The 20392-nt window shown below is 63.5% G+C and overlaps 1 protein-coding gene across 2 annotated transcripts; it reads right to left on the bottom strand.

Moving 5' to 3' along the window:
• Positions 1 to 1843: 1843 nt before the first annotated feature.
• On the bottom strand, positions 1844 to 20350 carry LOC119715372 (latent-transforming growth factor beta-binding protein 4-like). Of its 2 annotated transcripts, XM_072029827.1 has the most exons (24): positions 20146 to 20344; positions 19976 to 20044; positions 19755 to 19877; positions 18508 to 18672; positions 18136 to 18282; positions 17850 to 18049; positions 17543 to 17747; positions 16687 to 16815; positions 15955 to 16080; positions 15751 to 15876; positions 15132 to 15251; positions 14934 to 15059; positions 14726 to 14851; positions 13968 to 14090; positions 13752 to 13883; positions 12711 to 12839; positions 12310 to 12632; positions 11536 to 11601; positions 10923 to 11051; positions 9613 to 9762; positions 8390 to 8542; positions 7295 to 7678; positions 7060 to 7203; positions 1844 to 1981 (listed from the first exon to the last, which is right to left on the bottom strand). In XM_072029827.1, the coding sequence occupies exons 1-23, from the start codon at positions 20318 to 20320 to the stop codon at positions 7159 to 7161; spliced, it is 3471 nt and encodes a 1156-aa protein (XP_071885928.1). In that variant the 5' UTR covers positions 20321 to 20344; the 3' UTR covers positions 1844 to 1981; positions 7060 to 7158. The 2 variants fall into 2 exon arrangements, with proteins under 2 accessions (XP_071885928.1, XP_071885929.1); XM_072029828.1 differs by lacking the exon at positions 8390 to 8542 and having other exon boundaries at positions 20146 to 20350.
• Between the last annotated feature and the right edge of the window lie 42 nt (positions 20351 to 20392).

Here is a 20392-nt window from a genome sequence, read left to right on the forward strand (position 1 = left end):
GTTAGGGGGGGGTGTTGGGGTGGGGGGCGTTGGGGTTTGGGGATCTGGGGTTGGGGTTATGTGGGGGTTGGGGCTATGTGGTTGGGGTCTTCTTGGTGGGGGGGGTCTTCATTGGGGTGGGGTCTTTATGGTGGTGGGGTCTTCATGGTTGGGGTCTTCATGGTTGGTGTCTCCATGGTTGGGGTTTAGGTGGTTGGGGTCCTCATGGTTGGGGTCTTCATGGTGGTTGGATCTTCGTGGTTGGGGGTCTTCATGGTTGGGTTCTCCATGGTGGTTGGGGTCTTCATGGTTGGGGTCTTTATGGTTGGGGTCTTCATGGTTGGGGTCTTCATGGTTGGGGTCTCCATGGTTGGGGTTTAGATGGTTGGGGTCTTCATGGTTGGGGTCTTTATGGTTGGGGTCTTCATGGTTGGGGTCTTCATGGTTGGGGTCTCCATGGTTGGGGTTTAGATGGTTGGGGTCTTCATGGTTGGGATCTTCGTGGTTGGGGTCTTCGTGGTTGGGGTCTCCATTGGGGTGGTGTCTTTATGGTGGTTGGGTCTCCATGGTTGGGGTCTCCATGGTGGTTGGGTCTCCACTGGGGCGCGGTCTCCATTGGGGTGGGGCCTTCATGGTTGGGGTCTTCGTGGTTGGGGTCTTCGTGGTTGGGGGACTTCATGGTTGGGGTCTCTATGGTGGTTGGGTTCTCCATGGTTGGGGTCTCCGTGGTTGGGGTCTCCATTGGGGTGGGGTCTTTATGGTGGTGTCTTTATGGTGGTTGGGGTCTTCATGGTTGGGGTCTCCATGGTGGTTGGGTCTCCATTGGGGTGGGGTCTTCATGGTGGCGGGGTCTTCATGGATGGGGTCACCATGGCGGATTGGGTCTTCATTGGGGGGGGGTCTCCATGGGGATCTCTCCATGGGGTGGGGGTCTCCACGGGGGGGTGGGGGTCTCTGACCGCTGTGTCCCCCCCCCCCAGCCTACCTGCTGCTGGGGGTGACGGCGGCGCTGCTGCTGCTGGCGGCCTTCCAGCAGCTGCTGGAGCTGCACGGGGTCAGCGCCGCGCTGCGCCCCCCCCTGGACCCCCCCGAGGAGGACGGGGGGCTGCTGGACGAGGGGGGGCAATAAACGGGGGGCTCGAAGCGCGACGGGCTCGCTGTGGTCACTGGGGGGGGTTGGGGGTCCCAGATGCATGGGGGGGGGGGTCCCAGACACATGGGGGGGGTCCCAGGTCCAATAGGGGGGTTCCCGGTCCCATTGGGGGGTCACAGACCCATGGGGGGGGGGTCACAGCACCATTGGGGTGGGGATCCTGATCCCATTGGGGGGGGTCCCCAAACCCATGGAGGGGTCCCAGACACATGGGGGGCTCCCAGTCCCATTGGGGGGGGCAGACACATTGAGGGGGGGAGCAGATACATGGGGGGGGTCCCAGTCCCACTGGGGGGGGTCCCAAACCCATAGAGGGGTCCCAGTCCCAAGTAGAGGGGTCCAGACTCATGAGGGGGGGGTCCCATTTGGGGTCCCAGTCCCTGTGACACCACAGCCCCCCCCCCACCCGACCCTATTAGGATGAAAGAACTCCCCCCCCCCCAGCTCATTTTATAGAAAACCTTTATTCTGTAAAAATTGGGGGGGAAGTGAGGGGGGGCTCACATGGACGGGGGGGGAGGGAGCGGGGGGCCGGGCACCCCCATGGGCACCCCCAGGAGCCCCCCCCCCACCTCACCCCACAGCGGGCGGGGGGGGGATGCCGGACGGTGCCCCCCAGTGTCTCTCCATCCCCCCCCCCCCCCAGCTCCGTTATATACAGACAATAAATACAGGGCCCCCCCCCCCGGGATGGGGAGGGGGGGGCTCAGGCCGGGGGGCGCGCGGGGACGCAGCGGGGGGGTCCCTGCGCCGGGACAGAGCCGGGGGGGCAGAGGCAGCGGAAGGAGCCGGGGGTGTTGAGGCAGCGCCCCCCCCGGCACAGGGCGGCCTCCGAGCACTCGTCGAGGTCTGCGGGGAAAAGGGGGGGGTCAGGGGGGGTCGGGGAGGGGGATTAAGGGGGGTTGGGGGGGATTTGGGGTGGGATTGGGGTGGGATTGGGGGGTTTTGGGGGGATTGGGGGAGATTGGGGGGGGAATGGGGTGGGATTTGGGGTGGGATTGGGGGGGGTTGGGGGGGATTGGGGTGGGATTGGGATTGGGGGGGATTGGGGTGGGATTGAGGGGGATTGGGATGGGATTGGGATGGGATTGGGGTGGGATTGGGGTGGGGTGGAATTGGGATTGTGTGGGTTTTGGGGTGGGATTGAGGGGGATGGGGATGGGATTGGGGTGGGATTTGGGGGGGATTGGGATTGTGGGGGATTGGGATGGGATTGGGGTGGGATTGGGATTGGGGGGGATTGGGGTGGGATTGAGGGGGATTGGGATGGGATTGGGATGGGATTGGGGTGGGATTGGGGTGGGGTGGAATTGGGATTGTGTGGGTTTTGGGGTGGGATTGAGGGGGATGGGGATGGGATTGGGGTGGGATTTGGGGGGGATTGGGATTGTGGGGGATTGGGATGGGATTGGGGTGGGATTGGGATTGGGGGGGATTTGGGGGGGGATTGGGGTAGGATTGGGGAGGATTTGGGGGGGATTTGAGGGGGGATTGGGGTGGGATTGGGGTTTGATTGGGATTGGGTAGGATTTGGGGTGGGATTGGGGTTGGGATTGGATTTGGGGTTAGACTGGGGTGGGGAGGGGTTGCGGATGGGATTGGGGTGAGATTTGGGATGGGATTGGGGTGGGATTAGGATGGGTTTGTGTTGGGATGGGAAGGGATTTGGGGTGGGACTGAGATTGGTTGGGATTTGGGGCGGGATTGGGATTTAGTTGGGATTTGGGGTGGGATTGGGATTGGATTTGGGGTCGGACTGGGGTGGGAAGGGGTTGCAGATGGGATTGGGGGGGGTGGGGATGGGATTGGGGTGGGATTGGGATTGGGGGTATGGAATGGGCATGGGATCGGGATTTGGGGTAGGATTGGGGTAGGATTGGGGTAGGATTTGGGGTTGGATTAGGGTGGGATTGGGGGTTGGATTAAAGTGGGATTGGGGATGGGATGGGGTGGGATTTGGTCTGGGACTGGGGTTTGGGATGGGATGGGATTGGGATGGGAACAGGCTGGGATTATGCCGGGATCAGGCCGGAATCAGGCCGGAATCAGGCCGGGATTAGGCCAGGATTAGGCTGGGATCAGGCCGGGATCAGGCCGGGATTAGGCCTGGATTATGCCAGATTAGGCCGGGACTAGGCCGGGATTATGAAGGAATTAGGACGGGATCAGGCCGGGATTATTCCGGGATCAGGCCGGGATTAGGCCGGATTAGGCCGGGATTATGCCGGGACTAGGCCGGATTATGCCGGGACTAGGCCGGATTAGGCCGGATTAGGCCGGGATTATGCCGGGATTATGCCGGGATCAGGCCGGGATTATCACAGAATCACAGAATCACAGAATTTCTAGGTTGGAAGAGACCTCAAGATCATCGAGTCCAACCTCTAACCTAACTCTAACAGTCCCCACTAAACCATATCCCTAAGCTCTACATCTAAACGTCTTTTGAAGACTTCCAGGGATGGTGACTCCACCACCTCCCTGGGCAGCCTGTTCCAATGCCTCACAACCCTTTCAGTAAAGAAATTCTTCCTAACATCCAACCTAAAACTCCCCTGGCATAACTTTAGCCCATTCCCCCTCGTTCTGTCACCAGGCACATGGGAGAACAGGCCAACCCCCACCTCTCTACAGCCTCCTTTAATGTACTTATACAGAGCAATAAGGTCACCCCTGAGCCTCCTCTTCTCTAGGCTGAACAAGCCCAGCTCCTTCAGCCGCTCCTCATAGGACTTGCTCTCCAGGCCCCTCACCAGCTTCGTCGCCCTTCTTTGGACCCGCTCAAGCACCTCGATGTCCTTCTTGTAGCGAGGGGCCCAAAACTGAACACAGTACTCGAGGTGCGGCCTCACCAGAGCCGAGTACAGGGGGACGATCACCTCCCTAGCCCTGCTGGTCACACTGGTTCTGATACAAGCCAGGATGCCATTGGCCTTCTTGGCCTCCTGAGCACACTGCTGGCTCATATTCAGCCGACTGTCCACCATCACTCCCAGGTCCTTCTCTGCCTGGCAGCTCTCCAACCATTCCTCTCCCAGCCTGTAGCTCTGCTTGAGGTTATTGCGCCCCAGGTGCAGGACCCGGCACTTGGCCTTGTTGAACTTCATACAGTTGACCTCAGCCCATCGGTGCAGCCTATCCAGATCCTCCTGCAGAGCCTTCCTACCCTCGAGCAGATCGACACACGCACCTAGCTTGGTGTCATCTGCAAACTTACTGAGGGTGCACTCAATGCCGTCATCCAGATCATTGATGAAGATGTTAAAGAGGACCGGCCCCAGCACCGAGCCCTGGGGGACGCCACTAGTGACTGGCCTCCAACTGGACTTGGCTCCATTCACCACAACTCTTTGGGCCCGGCTATCCAGCCAGTTTCTCACCCAACGAAGCGTGCGCCAGTCCAAGCCAAGAGCAGCCAGTTTCTTGAGGAGAATGCTGTGGGAGACGGTGTCAAAAGCCTTGCTGAAGTCAAGGTAGACCACATCCACAGCCTTTCCCTCATCCACCCAGCGCGTCACTTTGTCGTAGAAGGAGATCAGGTTCGTCAAGCAGGACCTGCCTTCCATAAACCCATGCTGGCTGGGCCTGATCGCCTGCTTGCCCTGCAAGTGCCGCATGATGACTCCCAAGAGGATCTGCTCCATGAGCTTCCCTGGTACTGAGGTCAAACTGACCGGCCTGTAGTTCCCCGGGTCTGCCCTCCGGCCCTTCTTGTAGATGGGCGTCACATTTGCTAGTCGCCAGTCAGCTGGGACCTCCCCCGATAGCCAGGACTGCTGATAAATGATGGATAGGGGCTTGGCCAGCTCCTCTGCCAGTTCTCTCAGTACCCTTGGGTGGATCCCATCCGGCCCCATCGATTTGTGGACATCCAAGTGCCGTAGCAGGTCACCAACCAGTTCTTCGTGGATGGTGAGGGCCACATCCTGCTCCCCGTCCCCTTCCACCAGTTCTGGGTACTGGGTATCCAGAGAGCAACCGGTATTGCCGCTAAAGACTGAGGCAAAGAAGGCATTAAGCACCTCCGCCTTTTCCTCATCTCTTGTAACTAAGTTTCCCCCCGCATCCAGTAAAGGATGGAGATTCTCCCTAGTCCTCCTTTTTGTGTTGATGTATTTATAAAAGCGTTTTTTGTTATCTTTAACAGCAGTAGCCAGATTGAGCTCCAGATGAGCTTTGGCCTTCCTAATCTTGTCCCTGCACAGCCTCGCTACATCCTTATAGTCCTCCTTAGTGGCCTGCCCAATTTTCCAAAGAGTATAAACCCTCTTTTTCCTCCTAAGCTCAAGCCACAATTCTCTGTTGAGCCAGGCTGGTCTTCTTCCCCGCTGGCTCATCTTTGGGCACATGGGGACAGACCGCTCCTGCGCCATTAGGATTTGCCTCTTAAAGAGCACCCAGCCTTCCTGGACCCCTCTGCCCTTCAGAACCGCCTCCCATGGGACTCCACCAACTAGTGTCCTGAGCAGCCCAAAGTCAGCCCTCCGAAAGTCCAATACAGTGGTTTTACTGGTTCCCTTCCTGGCCTCGCCAAGAATAGTGAACTCCACCATTTCGTGGTCACTCTGCCCAAGACTGTTCCCGACAATCACATCCTCCACCAGACCTTCTCTGTTTGTGAAGAGAAGGTCTAGCAGGGCACCACCCCTGGTAGGTTCACTAATCAGCTGCGTCAGGAAGCTATCTTCCACTTTCTCCAGAAACCTCCTAGACTGCTTCCTCTGGGCTGTGTTGTGCTTCCAGGATATGTCAGGGAAGTTGAAGTCCCCCACGAGTACAAGCGCCGACGAATTCGCAACTTCTGTCAGCTGCCTGTAGAACTCCTCATCCGTCTCCTCATCCTGGTTCGGCGGTCTATAGCAGACCCCGACCAGGACACTAGCCTTGTTGTCCCTGCCGATCCTAACCCAAAGGGACTCGATCTTGTCATTCCTAGCCTCGAGTTCTACAACATCGAAAGACTCTCTAATATAGAGAGCCACACCGCCACCCCTTCTGTGCTGCCTGTCCCTTCTGAAGAGCCTATAGCCAGGCATCGCAGCACTCCAGTCATGAGACTGGTCCCACCACGTCTCCGTGATGGCAACCAAGTCGTAGCCTGCCCGCTGCACGATGGCTTCCAGCTCCTCCTGTTTGTTACCCATGCTGCGTGCATTGGTGTAGATGCACTTCAGCTGGGCCTTTACCTTATCCTCCGGCCTTGCCATTGCTCCCCCTGGCACAGCCCTAACAGTCCTTGCTTCAACCCCATCCCCCTTCTTACCTAGTTTAAAGCCCTATCAATGAGCCCCGCCAGCTCCTGGCCCAGGATCCTTTTTCCCCTAGAGGATAGGGACCCGTCTACGGCCATCAGACCAGGTGCTGAGTAAACTGCCCCATGGTCGAAAAACCCAAGATTTCTGCGTAGGCACCAGCCCCGGAGCCACGTGTTTAACAGGTGGGCTTTCCTTGTCCTCTCCGTACCCCTCCCTGTCAACGTAGGGATGGACGAAAATACTACCTGCACTCCTGCTCCGTCCACTAACCGTGCCAGCCCCCTAAAGTCTCTTTTGATAGCCTTCAGGCTTCTGTCATCAATGTCATCACTACCTGCCTGGACTATCACAAGAGGATAATAGTCTGAGGGGCGTACCAGGTTGGGGAGCTTCCTGGCAACGTCCCTGACCCTGGCCCCAGGGAGGCAGCAGACTTGACCCAGGGAGGCAGCAGACTTATGCCGGGACTAGGCCGGATTAGGCCGGATTAGGCCGGGACTAGGCCGGATTAGGCCGCATTATGCCGGGATTATGCCGGGACTAGGCCGGATTAGGCCGGATTAGGCCGGGATTATGCCGGAATCAGGCCGGGATTATGCCGGGACTAGGCCGGGACTAGGCCGGATTAGGCCGGATTAGGCCGGATTAGGCCGGGATTAGGCCGTGTCTCACCCACGCAGGCCACGCGTGCCGCGTCCAGCCGGTAGCCGGGGTCGCAGGCGCAGGTGAAGCCCTGGGGCACCCGCACGCAGTGCCCATGCTCGCAGCCGCTCAGCACCCCGCACAGCTCCGGCGGCAGCGCCTCGTCCCGGGGGTCTGCGGGGGGGGGTCCCCGTCAGCCCCCTCCCCATAAAAAAAACAAAATCCCCCCCCAAAACCCCTCAATCCCGCCCCCCCCCAAACTCACCATCCTCGCTGGCTCGCCCCGGCCGCTCGGCCACACCATGGGGCTGGAAGAGCCACGGGGGGGGGTCCTGGGGGGCGCTGGGGGGGCTGCGGGGCCGGGAGGAGCGGGGGGGGCCCCGGCGGGACCCCTCGAAATCCTCCAAGTCCTCGTAGCGGGGGGGGGCGGCGTAAAGGGCGTCCCCGCGGGGGTCGTAGCCCCCCCCCAGCCCATAGGGGTCGTAGTCGGCGCGCAGCCCCGGGGGGGGCAGGCGGGGGCCCGGACCCCCAAAGGGGAGGGGGCCGTAGGGCAGCCCGTAGTGGGGGGGGTATTCGGGGCCGTATTCGTAGGGGGGGCCCAGCCCCGGGCCGGGGGGGCGCAGGACGTTGCAGAGGAACTCGAAGTCATCTGGGGGGGGGGGGGGGGGGGAGAAAAAAAAATGGGGGGGGGGGCAGGTTGTGGGGTGGGGTCCTAAAAATTGGGGATGCTAAGGGGGGGGGTGTAAAGAGGTGGGGGGGGCACTGTTATATGGGGGGTGCCCAAGGGGTCTCCATTAGGGGGGGGGCGTTGTGGGGTGGTGGGAGGGTTTCCCATTATTGGGGGGGGCAAATAGGTCCCTGTTATGGGGGGGGTCCAAGGGGTCCCAATCATGGGGGGGGTGTCTAAGGGGGACCCACTCTGGGGGGTGCCCATGGGGTCCCCATTATGGGGGTCTGGGGGGGGTCCCTATTGCTGGGGTAGGAGGGGGGCAGGGTGGGGGTCCCCCTGTGTGGGGTCTTGGGGACATGGGGACATGGGGACATGGGTATAGGGGATGGGGGGGTCGTGGGCATGGGAGGGGGCATGGGGACGTGGGCATGGGGGGGGGGACAGGGACATGGGGGGACATGGGGACACAGGGATGTGAGGCTATAGGGCCTTAGGGACATGGGGACATGGGGACAAGGGGACAAGGGGCCGTAGGGGACAGGGGTGCATGGCAACATGAGGCTATGGGGCCACGTGGCTGTGGGGTCATAGGGACGTGGGGACATGGGGACACGGGGACATGGGGACGTAGGGGACACGGGGACATGGGGATGTGGGGACACGGGGCCATCGGGGACACGGCGGTGGCACCTGAGTGTCGCGCGGGGCACAGGGCGCAGTCCATGCCCCAGGCCTCGCCGTAGAGGCAGCAGCACTCGGTGTAGGTCGCCTGCCGGTCCAGCCGCGGGCGCCCGCACACCAGGTCGGGGCCGACCTCCTGCCAGCACACGGCCGGGTCCTCCTCTGGGGACGGGGGGACACGGGGACACGGTGACGGGGGGCGTGGGGAGGCGGGGAGGCGGCGGGGGATATGGGGACATGGGGATGTGGGGCGTGGGGCATGGGGATATGGGACACAGGGACATGGGGACATGGTAATGTGGGGACAGGGGACATGGGGACATGGGGACAGGGGGACGTGGAGACATGGGGAGGTGGCGTGGGACGTGGGGAGGCAACGGGGGACATGGGGACACAGGGACATGGGGACATGGAGACACGGGGACATGGGGACGTGGGACATGGGGACATGGGGATGTGAGATGCGGGGACATGGGGACATGGGGAGGTGACGTGGGATGTGGGGAGACAACAGGGGACACTGGGATAAAGGGACGTGGGACATGGGGACGTGGGGTATGGGGACACGGGGACACAGGGATACAGGGACATGGGGACATGGGACATGGGGATATGGTGACGGGGGGTGTGGGGACACGGAGAGGCAGCGTGAGACGTGGGGAGGCAACGGGGGACGTGGGTATATGGGACACAGGGACATGTGGACACAGTGACATGGGGACATGGGGACACGGGGACGTGGGGATATGGGGACACGGGGACACGGGGACATGGGGACACGGGGACATGGGGACATGGGGACACGGGGACATGGGGACACAGTGAGGTGGGGACATGGGGAGGTGATGTGGGATGTGGGGAGACAATGGGGGACACTGGGATGAAGGGATGTGGGACATGGGGACATGGGGACACGGGGATATGGTGACGTGGGACAGGGGGATGTGGGACAAGGGGAGGCGACGTGGGACATGGGGACACGGGGACACGGGGATTTGGGGACATGGGGGATACAGCGCCATGGGGGTATGGGGACACAGGACGTGGGGACACGGTGACGTGGGACATCAGGATGTGGGACATGGGGACACGGGGGGGGCATCAGGGGACAGTGCCGGGACACGGGGATGGGGGGCCACGGGGACATAGGGCAGGGATATGGGGACACGTGGGGACAGGGCGACACGGGGGGGTGACGGTGACACGGGGGGGGTGACAGGGGGTGGCCTCACCCATGGCGCGGGTGTCGTTGGTGACGCAGCGGCGCTGGGAGCCGTCCAGCACCAGGGGGGGGGCGCAGGAGCAGAAGTAGGAGCCCACCGTGTTGACGCAGCGGCCCCCGATGCACGGCTCCGCGTCCTCGTCCTGGCACTCGTCGTTATCTGGGGGGGGGCGGTGGTGGTCGGCAAGGGGGTGGGGGGCACGGGGGGGGGGGCTGGAAGGGGGCTCGGGGGGCTGGAAGGGTGCTCGGGGGGCTGAGGGCAGGGTGCTTGGGGTGCGAGTAGGGTGCTCGGGGTGCAGACAGGGTGCAGGCAGGGTGCTGAGGGTGCAGGGAGGGTGCACTCAGGGCACAAGTTGGGTGCTCAGGGTGCAGGTATTGTGCAGGGAGGGTGCACTCAGAGCACAATTAGGGTGCTCAGGGTGCAGGTAGGGCACGCTCAGGGTGCTCAGGGTGCTGGCTGGGTGCTGGAAGGGTGTGGGCAGGGTGCTCTCAGGGTGTGAGCTGGGTGCAGGCAGGGTGCTCAGGGTGCAGTCAGGGTGCAAGTAGGGTGCTCAGGGTGCAGGTAGAGCGCACTCAGGGCACAAGTTGGGTGCTCAGGGTGCAAAGAGGGTGCTCAGGGTGCAGGTAGGGTGCTGGCAGGGCACAAGTTGGGTGCTCAGGGTGCAGCCAGGGTGCTCAGGGTGCAGCCAGGGTGCTCTTAGGGTGCTTTCTGGGTACAGGTTGTGTGCTCAGGGTGCAGGTAGGGAGCTCAGCGTGCTGGCTGGGTGCTCAGGGTGCTCTCAGGGTGCAAGTAGGGTGCAGGCAGGGTGCAAGTAGGGCGCACTCAGGGCACAATTAGGGTGCTCAGGGTGCAGGTAGGGCGCACTCAGGGTGCAGTCAGGGCACAAGTCGGGTGCTCAGGGTGCAAAGAGGGTGCTCAGGGTGCACTCAGGGCACAATTAGGGTGCTCGGGGTGCTCAGGGTGCAGGCAGGGTGCACCCAGGGCACAATTAGGGTGCTGAGGTCAGGGTGCTGGGGGTGCTGGGGGTGCTGGGGGTGCTGGCAGGGTGCTCAGGGTGCTGAGGGCAGGGTGCTCAAGGTGCGAGTAGGGTGCTCGGGGTGCACAGGGTGCTCTTAGGGTGCAGTCAGGGTGCAAGTAGGGTGCTCTCAGGGTGCAGGCAGGGTGCTCAGGGTGCTCAGGATGCAAGTAGGGTGCTCAGGGTGCAGGCAGGGTGCACCCAGGGCACAAGTAGGGTGCTGGGGGTGCTGAGGTCAGGGTGCTGGGGGTGCTGGGGGGGTGCTGGGGGGGTGCTGGGGGTGCTGGGGGTGCTGGGTGCTCACCCACGCACTGCAGGTGCTCCTGCTCGTAGTAGTAGCCGCTGGGGCAGTAGCAGCTGAAGCCGGGGGCGGCGTTGATGCAGACCCCCCCCCGGCACAGCTGCGGCGCGAACACCCGGCACTCGTCCACATCTGGGGGGTAAGGGGGTAAGGGGGGGGGCGACGTCAGGGGGAGGGTCCTCGGAATTGGGGGGGGCACCCCCGAAACGGGGGAGCCCCTATATAGGAGGGGAACCCCAAAATAGGGGGGGTATTGCCCCAAAATAGGCGGGATGCACCCAAAAGGGGAGGGGCGTAACCCCACAAAATAGGGGGGGCATCCCCAAATTGAGGGGGCACCCTGAAAAATGGGGACATCCCCAAAATGGGAGGGGTGAGTCCCCCAAATGGGGGCCATTCCCAAATTAGGGGGGGTGAGTCCCCAAAACGGGGGGCATCCCATAAATGGGGGAGCCCCAAAACAGGGGTGGCATCCCCAAAATGGGGGGGCATCCCCAACATTGGGGAACCGCTAAATACAGGGGGGAGCCCCTGAGTAGGGGGGGGAGTCCCTAAACGGAGGGAACCCCCAAATGGGGGGGCCCCATCGCTGTGCCCCCCCCGCGGCCGCACTGACCTGCTGCTGAGCCCTGGGGCCCCGTGGTCTGGCCGGTCCCGTGGGGGCAGAGGGCTCGGTGCTCGGCTTGGGGGGGGGGACAGAGGTGTCACCCCCCCTGCACCTTGGCACCATCCTGACCCCATCCCCAGCCCATCCCTGTCCCCATCCACACCTCGATCCCAATCCCATCCCATCCCAGTCCTAATCCCTGGCAATACCCACCCCAATCCCAATCCCTTTACAATCCCATCCCCATCCCCATCCCAAATCCCATCACCACCCCAAACCCATCCCAATCCCTTCCCACCCCAGTCCCAGTCCCATCCTCATCCCATCGCCATCCCATCCCCATTCCATCCCAGTCCCAATCCCAATCTATCTCAATCCCATCACCAACCCCATCCCAATTCCATCTCCACCCCCCCAATCCTATCCCAATCCCATCCCAATCCTAATCCTATCTCCATCCCAATCCCATCCCATCCCAGTCCCAATTGCAACTCCAATCCCATCGCCATCCCATCCCATCCCAAATCGCATCCCATCCCACTCCACTCCAATCCCAATCCCATCCCATCCCATCCCAGTCCTATCCCCATCCCTTCCCATCCCAGTCCCAATCCCCATCCCCATCCCCATCCCCATCCCCATCCCCATCCCCATCCCCATCCCCGTCCCCATCCCCAATCCCAATCCCAATCCCCATCCCCAATCCCACTCCCACCCCAATCCCTTCCCACCCCACGCCATCCCCAATCCCCTCCCCCCCCCATAGCGTCCCCATGTCCCCACCGGTTCCAGGCGTGGGGCACGGCCTCGGGGGGGGGCAGCGGACCCCCCAGGCGCCCCCCACGCTGCAGCAGCACTGCTGCCGGCTGACGTTGGGCGCCAGCACCCCGCAGGCGGGGCTGAAGCACGCCGCCAAGCCCGGGGGGGCTTCCACGGCTCCGGGGGGGGCCGGAGGAGTGGGGTCGCTGGGGGGGGTCCCCCGCACGTCCCCGTCACCGGATCGAACTCGTGCCCCCCGTCGGGGCAGAGGCAGAGGAAGGAGCCGTCCACGTTCTCGCAGCGCGCCGCCCCGCACACCCCCGGCAGCGTCGCGCACTCGTCCACATCTGGGGGGGAAACACGAAGGGGGGGGGCTCAGTGTCACTCTGGGTGTCCCCCCCCTGCTGTCCCCGCTGTCCCCGTACCCTGGCAGTGGTGGCCGTGCCAGGCGGCCTCGTAGCCCTGGTGGCAGGCGCACTGGAAGGAGCCGGGGAGGTTGTGGCAGGCGGCGTGGGGGCCGCAGCGGGACCCCCCCTCGGCGCACTCGTCCTCGTCTGCAAGCGGGGAGGTAACGTTTTTTTGGGGGGAGGGGGCGGTGGGGACATTGGGGGGGGGAGCGTGGAGCCGTCCCCCAAAAGCTCAGCCCCATGGGGGGGTCCCCACTGTCCCCCGATGGTCCCTGCTCTCCGTCTCCATCCTGACCCCATGGAGAAGCCCCCCTGCACCTCGACCCCATTGGCTTGTCCCCAGTGGCCCCATTGGCTTGTCCCCAATGTCCCCCATCGTTTTGTCCCCATTATCTCCCGTGGTGTTGTCCCTGATGTCCCCTGCTGCCCATCCCCATCCTGACCCCATAGAGAAGTCCCCCTGCACCTCGACCCCATTGGCTTGTCCCCAGCATCCCCGTTGTTTTTTCCATGTCCCCCATAGCTTTGTCCCTATTGTGCCCCATTGGCTTGTCCCTGATGTCCCCCATGCCATGGCCCCTGCTGTCCGTCCCCCTCCTAACCCCATGGAGAAATCCCCCTGCCCCTAAACCCCATAGTGGTGTCCCCGCTGTCCCCTAGGGCAGGGTCCCCTCAGCCTCTCCGTACCCCCATCCCCATCCCCGTGCCCCAGTCCCTGTCCCCATGGCCCCATCCCCGTCCCCATGGCCCCATCCCCATCCCAATCCCACCCCAATCCCATCCCCTCCCATCCCCATCCCAATCCCAGTCCCTAAACCCATCCACTATTGGTCTCTATCTCCATCCCCAACCCCAACCCCAACCCCAACCCCAACCCCAACCCCAACCCCAATCCCAATCCCAATCCCAATCGCAATCCCAACCCCAACCCCAACCCCAACCCCAATCCCAATCCCAATCCCAATCCCAATCCCAATCCCAATCCCAATCCCAACCCCAACCCCAACCCCAACCCCAATCCCAATCCCAATCCCAATCCCAATCCCAATCCCCGCTCACCCTCACACCCCCCGCCGTCCCGGGGCCGGTAGCCGTGCTGGCAGGCGGGCATGCAGCGGTAGGATCCGGGCAAGTTCTCGCAGCGCTCAGCCCCACACAACTCGGCCCCGTGCTCCTGGCACTCGTCCACATCTGCGGGGACAGGGCCACCCTCGCCGCCAGCCCCAGGGTGGGGGGCACCCAAAATCCCCCCCCCCCAACCCCCCAGCCCCTCACCGTGGCACTGGGCCCGCTCGGCGTCGGTGCGGAAGCCGGCGGGGCAGTGGCACTCGAAGGCGCCGTCGGTGTTGGCGCAGCGGCCGCCCCGGCACACGTCCCCGCGCTGGCACTCGTCCACGTCTGGGGGGGGACACGGGGTGAGGACGGGGGGGACATGGGCACGGGGTGGACGTGGGTACAGGGGGGGGACACGGGGGCAGGGGGGATACGGGGAAAGAGGGGGACACAAGGGGCTGGTGGCACCCCGTGGTACCCGGATGCGTGGGTGGGTGGTGGAGGGGTGGGGTGGGATGGGATGGGACTGGGGTGGGATTGGGATTGGGATGGAAATGGGGATGGGGTGGAAAAGGGATGGGATGGGATTGGGGTGGGATTGGGGTGGAAAAAGGGTAGGATGGGGATGGGATTGGGGTGGGATGGGGATGGGATTGGGATGGGGATGGGGACTGGGGTGGGAATGGGGATGGGATGGAGACAGAGATGGGATGGGGGTTGGGATTGGGGTGGGATGGGATGGGGACAGGGAGAGACATTGGGATGGGATAGGATGGGGATGGGATTGGGATGGGGATAGGATTGGGATTGGATGGGGACATGGATAGGCACGGGGATGGGACTGAGTAGATTAACTGGGACTAAAAAACCGCAACTGGAATAGAAACCACAATGAGAATGGGGACTGCAATGGGACCGGGATGGGTATGGGGACGGGGACAGGGACAGGGACAGGGACCGGGACCATGCCGGGCTCTGACCAACGCATGCGGTGCCCTCGGGGGTGCTGGCATAGCCCTGGGCGCAGAGGCAGCTGTAGGAGCCCTCGGTGTTGAGGCACTCGCTGTGGGGGAAGCAGAAGTCGCCCTCCAGGCACTCGTTGACATCTGTGGGCAGATGGGGGCCGTGGGGGGGCCGTCGGGTGTGGGGGGGACATGGCACCATCCCCACGCCGCCCCCACCACTCACCCGCGCATGGCGCGCCGCCGGCACCCACCCGGTATCCGCGCCGGCACTGGCAGTGGAAGGAGCCCTCGGTGTTACTGCAGCGGCCGTGGGGACCGCAGGGCGAGCCCGTGGCGCACTCGTCCACGTCTAGGGGGTGGCACAATTAAGGGTTGGCCCCCCCCTCGGGGGGACAGGGGGGACGTGGGGGGACGCGGGTACCTGCGCAGCGCCCATGGCGCAGCTCGAAGCCGTCGCGGCACGGCCGGCACTGGAAGGAGCCCGGCGTGTTGGCGCACTCCTGGCCGGGGCAGGCCAGGTGGTTCTCGCACTCGTCGATGTCTGCGCGGCACGGAGAGGGGGCGGCGGTGGTGGCACCGCGGGGAGGGCGTGGGTGGTGGCACCACGGACGGGGACACCACGGATGGGGACACCACAGATGGGGACACCACGTATTGGGAGGTTATGGATGGGTTCACCATGGATGGGGACTCCATGGATGGGGGCACCACGCATGGGGACACCACGCATGGGGACACCACGTATTGGGAGGTTATGGATGGGTTCACCATGGATGTTTAACCCCGTGGCTGGCAACACTATGGCATGGTGACCCCATGGCTGCTGACCCCATAGATGTTGAGTTCTTGGATGGTGGCGTTATGGCACGGTGACCCCATGGATGGTGACCCCATGAACGATGACCCCATGGGTGTTGAACACGCAGATGGTGTCCCCATACCCTTGGTGTCCCCATACCCTTGGTGTCCCCACACCCCGGTGTCCCCACACCCAGTGTCCCCACAGCCCGGTGTCCCCACACCCCGGTGTCCCCGCTCACCCTGGCACTGTCCCGTGGGCGTGCTGGCCTGGTAGCCGGCCGGGCAGACGCAGCGGTAGCCACCGGGCAAGTTCTCGCAGCGGCTCTGGGCGCAGGGCGAGGGGCTCTGGGCGCATTCATCCACATCTACGGGGACACGGCCACCTCAGCCCCATCCCCGTTGTCCCCATTGTCCCCCTCTGTCCCCCCCCCGTCCCTGCTGACCTTGGCAGTCGGTGCCGCCGGGGCCGGGCCGGTAGCCGGGGCCGCAGACGCAGCGGAAGCTCCCCACCGTGTTCTCGCAGCGGCCGGGGGCGCAGGGCCGGGGGCTGCGCCGGCACTCGTCCACGTCTGGGCAGGCGGGGGGACGGACGGCAATGGGGACAGACGGACGGACAGGAGCGGGGACGGATGGAGAGGTGGGTGGGAGGGAAGGGGGAGAGGGGAGTGGGGAGGTGGGTGCGCGGGGAAATGGGGGCAGGGGGAAATGGGGGCACGGGGAGGTGGGGGCATGGAGAGATGGGTGGGTGCGTGGGGAAACGGGTGCATGGGGAAATGGGGGCAGGGGGAAATTGGGGCTTGGAGAGGTGGGTGCACGGGGAGGTGGGTGCACAAGGAAGTGGATAGATGGGGAAATGGGTGCACGGAGAAATGGGTGGGTACATGAGGAGGTGGGTGCATGGGGAAATAGGTGGGTGCATGGGGAGGTGGGCGCATGGGGAAATGGGTGCAGAAGGAAATGGGTGCGTGAGGAAATGGGTGCATGAGGAAATGGGTGGCTGCACGGGGAAATAGGTGCACGGGGAAACGGGTGAGTGCATGGGGAGGTGGGTGCATGGGGAAACAGGTGCACAGGGAGGTGGGTGCACAGGGAAATGGGCGCACGGGGAAATGAGTGCAGGGGGAGGTGGGTGCACGGGGACATGGGTGCCCAGGGAGGGGCCGGGCGCCGCTCACCGATGCAGTGGGTGCCCTGGGTGCTGAGCCAGAAGCCGGGGTGGCACAGGCAGGTGTAGCCGCCCTGGCGCGGGACGCAGCGCCCGGGGCCGCAGATCCGCGGGTTCCGCTCGCACACGCTGCCGGCGGCTGCAAGCGGGCACACGTGAGTAACACATGTGTGTGCAAACGGGCAGGCGTGCAGCTGTGCACACCTGTGCAAACATGCACGCATGCACACTGTGCACGTGTGCGCAATCAAGCATGCATGCAACTGTGGACATGTGTGCAAATAGGCATACAGGACACATGCACACGTGTAGGCGTGTGTAAGTAGGCATTGTGCACACGTGTGTAAGCAGGCATGCATGTAGCCGTGCACACGTGTGCAAATAGTCATGCATGCAAACCGTGCACACGTGCACAATATATTTAGCTGTGCATGCATGAGATGCACACGTGCTACTGCAGCTGCATGCAGCTGGGCAAGCCTGCAATGGTGTGCACACGTGTAACACGCACGTGTGTAACTGTGCACGCCTATAACTGTGCACAAATGAGACTGAATAAATGCAAATTGCACACGTAACTGCTTGCACATGTAACTGAGCACACGTGCACATGCAACTGCACACATGCAGCCATGCAAGCATGCAACCATGCACAAGTGCACAGCCACATGCACACACGTGTGACCTTGCACGCCTGTGCTGAGATGTGTATGTGCAACGGCGCAGAGCGTAACCACACGTGCAAAAAATAAAATAAAATGCACGCACACAGCTGCACACAGTGCAACCCTGCGCACATCTGCAACCATGCATGCGTGCAACGGTGCACACACGTGTGCAGCCGTGCACAAGTGCCCCAGCCCTACCTGGTGCCGGACCCTCCGGGCCGGGTGGCGTGGGGAGGGGTCCCAGCAGCCCCAGGGTGGGTCGAGGCACGATGACAACCTCGGGGGCTGGTGGTGGCACCTCGGGGATGCGCGGTGGCACCTCGGGGACGCGTTGTGGCACCTCGGGGACGTCTGGTGGCACCTCGGGGACACGTTGTGGCGCCTCAGGGACCCGCTGTGGAACCTTGGGGACATGTGGCACCTCAGGGACATGCGGTGGTGCCTCAGGGACACGTGGTGGCACATCAGGGACATGTGGTGACACCTCGGGGACACGTGGTGGTACCTCGGGGATGCGTTGTGGCACCTCGGGGACACGTGGTGGCACATCGGGGACCCGTGATGGCACCTCGGGGACACGCGGTGGCACGTGTGGGATGCGTGGTGGCACCTCGGGGACGCGTTGTGGCACCTTGGGGACCCGCGGTGGCACCTCGGGGACAGGCGGTGACCTGCTGGGGGGCGGCCGACCGGGGCGCCAGCGAGCTGTGGGGCAGAGCAATGGGGTGAGGGGGGGTCCTGGCAGCCGGGGGGGGTGGGGGGGGACAAAGCAGGGGGGACAAGGGGCTCACGGGCGGCGGTCCCAGCTGGGGAGGGGACACGGGGACGCCCCAGGGGGACACGGGGCAGGTCCTGGCCCAGGTAGCGGGTGTTGTAGCGCAGGTCGGAGGCCGAGTAGTGGTAGCCGGGGCCGGCGGGGCAGATCTCCTTGAACCCCTCTGCAATTGAAGGGGGGGGAGGGGGTGTCAAAATGGACCCCCCCCAAAAAAAATTACCACCCTCCCCCAAAAAACCCCCCCTCCAAAGGGTGAGCCCGTGGCTTTGGGTGCAAATCCCATGAAACGGAGGCTCCCCAAAGGGTTTTTTTTTTTGGGGGGGGGTCCGCCCTAAAGGGTTTTTTCTGGGGGGATCCCAAGGGGTTGGGGGATCCCGGGGGGGCTCACCGGAGCCGAAGGGGGGGCAGCGCTGGCACGCCGGCCCCCAGGCCTTGCCCACGCGGCTGCAGCAGCAGATCTGGCGGGTGATGTTGCGCAGGGTGGGCAGCGCGCAGCGCCCCTCCCGCAGCACCCGGTAACACGGCCCCCGCGCCTCCGAGATCACCTGGTGGGCTGGGGGGGGGGGGCGGGGGGGTAGTACCGGTCACCCTAATCCCAATCCCAATCCCAATCCCAGTCCTAGTCCTGGTCCTAACCCCAATCCCAATCCCAACCCCAATTCCAATCCCAACCCCAATTCCAATCCCAATCCCAGTCCTACTCCTGGTCCTAACCCCAATCCCAATCCCAACCCCAATTCCAATCCCAATCCCAGTCCTAGTCCTGGTCCTAACCCCAATCCCATTTCATCCTGTTCCCATCCCAATCCCACCTCATCCTACTCCATCCCCATCCCACCCCAATCCTTTCCCCTTCCTCTTCCCTTCCCTATCCCCTCCCAATCCCAATCCCAATCCCAATCCCAATCCCAATCCCTATTCCATTTCAGACCACCCCCATCCCCATCCCATCCCCATCCCCTCCCAATCCCAACTCCAACTCCAATCCCAACCCCTACTCCCTCCTCACCCCATCCCCATCCACATCCCAACCACAATCCCAATCCCAACCCTAATCCCAATTCCAACCCCAATCCCAATCCCTACCACAATTCCAGGCCCTGCCCCGACCTCAACCCCAACCCCAATTCCAATTCCAATCCCAATCCCAGCCCCAGCCCCTGCCCCAACCCCAATCCCAATCCCAATCCCAATCCCAGCCCCAACCCCAGCCCCAACCCCAATCCCAATCCCAACCCCAATCCCAGCCCCAACCCCAACCCCAACCCCAATCCCAACCCCAATCCCAATCCCAATCCCAATCCCAACCCCACCCATAATCCCAACCCCAACCTCATCCCCAATCCCACCCCCAACCCCAACCCCACCCCCAACCCCAACCCCAATCTCAACCCCAACCCCAACCTCACCCCCAATCCCAATCCCAATCCCACCCCCAATCCCATCCCGATCCCAACCCCAATCCCAATCCCAACCCCAACCCCAATCCCAGCCCCAACCCCAACCCCAACCCCAATCCCAATCCCAATCCCAATCCCAATCCCAATCCCAATCCCAACCCCAACCCCACCCATAATCCCAACCCCAACCCCACCCCCAACCCCACCCCCAATCCCATCCCGATCCCGATCCCACAGATGCAGCTGCTCCGGGACGAGTCCAGGATGAAGCCCTCGTGGCAGAGGCAGGCGAAGCTGCCCCGGGTGTTGGTGCAGAGCCCGTTCTTGCAGAACCCCCCCTCCTGGCACTCATCCACATCTGGGGGGGGGACGCACACACACAGGGTGGGGGTCAGCACCCCAAAACCCCCCCCATCCCCTTTTAACCCCCCCAAAAATAAATCTCCCCAAACTCACCCACGCAGGAGCCGTTGGCGCGGCGGAAACCTTTGGGGCAGGGGTGCTGCCCCACGGCGGGGGGGTTCGCTGCAAATGGGGGGGGGGAGGGGGGGACAAAGTGAGCCCCCCCCCCACACCGCAGAACCCCCCCCAACCCCATAACCCCAAAAAAAAACCCGCTGCCTTACGGGGGTCGGCGTCACAGGGCTGGCACTCGTGCACCCCCCAGGCCACGCCGGCCCCCCGGCAGCAGACGTCCTGGGTGCGCAGACCGGGCAGGGGCGAGCTGCACTGCACGGGGCGGGGGGGTCGGGGGGCGCCGGGACCCCCCCCGTGTCCCCATGTCCCCCCCCACGTCCCCATGTCCCCACCTGGATCCCCAGGTCCCCCTCCGTGTCCCCACCACATCCCCAGCCCCACATCCTCGGCCACCTC

Source organism: Anas platyrhynchos, chromosome 33 (genome assembly GCF_047663525.1).
Source record: "Anas platyrhynchos isolate ZD024472 breed Pekin duck chromosome 33, IASCAAS_PekinDuck_T2T, whole genome shotgun sequence".
Lineage (NCBI taxonomy): Eukaryota > Metazoa > Chordata > Aves > Anseriformes > Anatidae > Anas > Anas platyrhynchos.

Bases quoted from the DNA above. Each gene is read 5' to 3' on its own strand.
- LOC119715372 (XM_072029827.1), bottom strand. From the start codon at position 20,320: ATGGGGACGTGGGGGGGGACATGGGGACACGGGGGGGGTCCCGGCGCC. The intron at 19,878-19,975 runs GTGAGTTTGGGG...TCCCCCCCCCAG, and splicing joins CGCCAACGGCTCCTGCGTGG to ATGTGGATGAGTGCCAGGAG. The intron at 11,602-12,309 runs GTGGGGACATGG...CCCCCCCCCAAG, and splicing joins GTGCCCCACGCCTGGAACCG to CCGAGCACCGAGCCCTCTGC.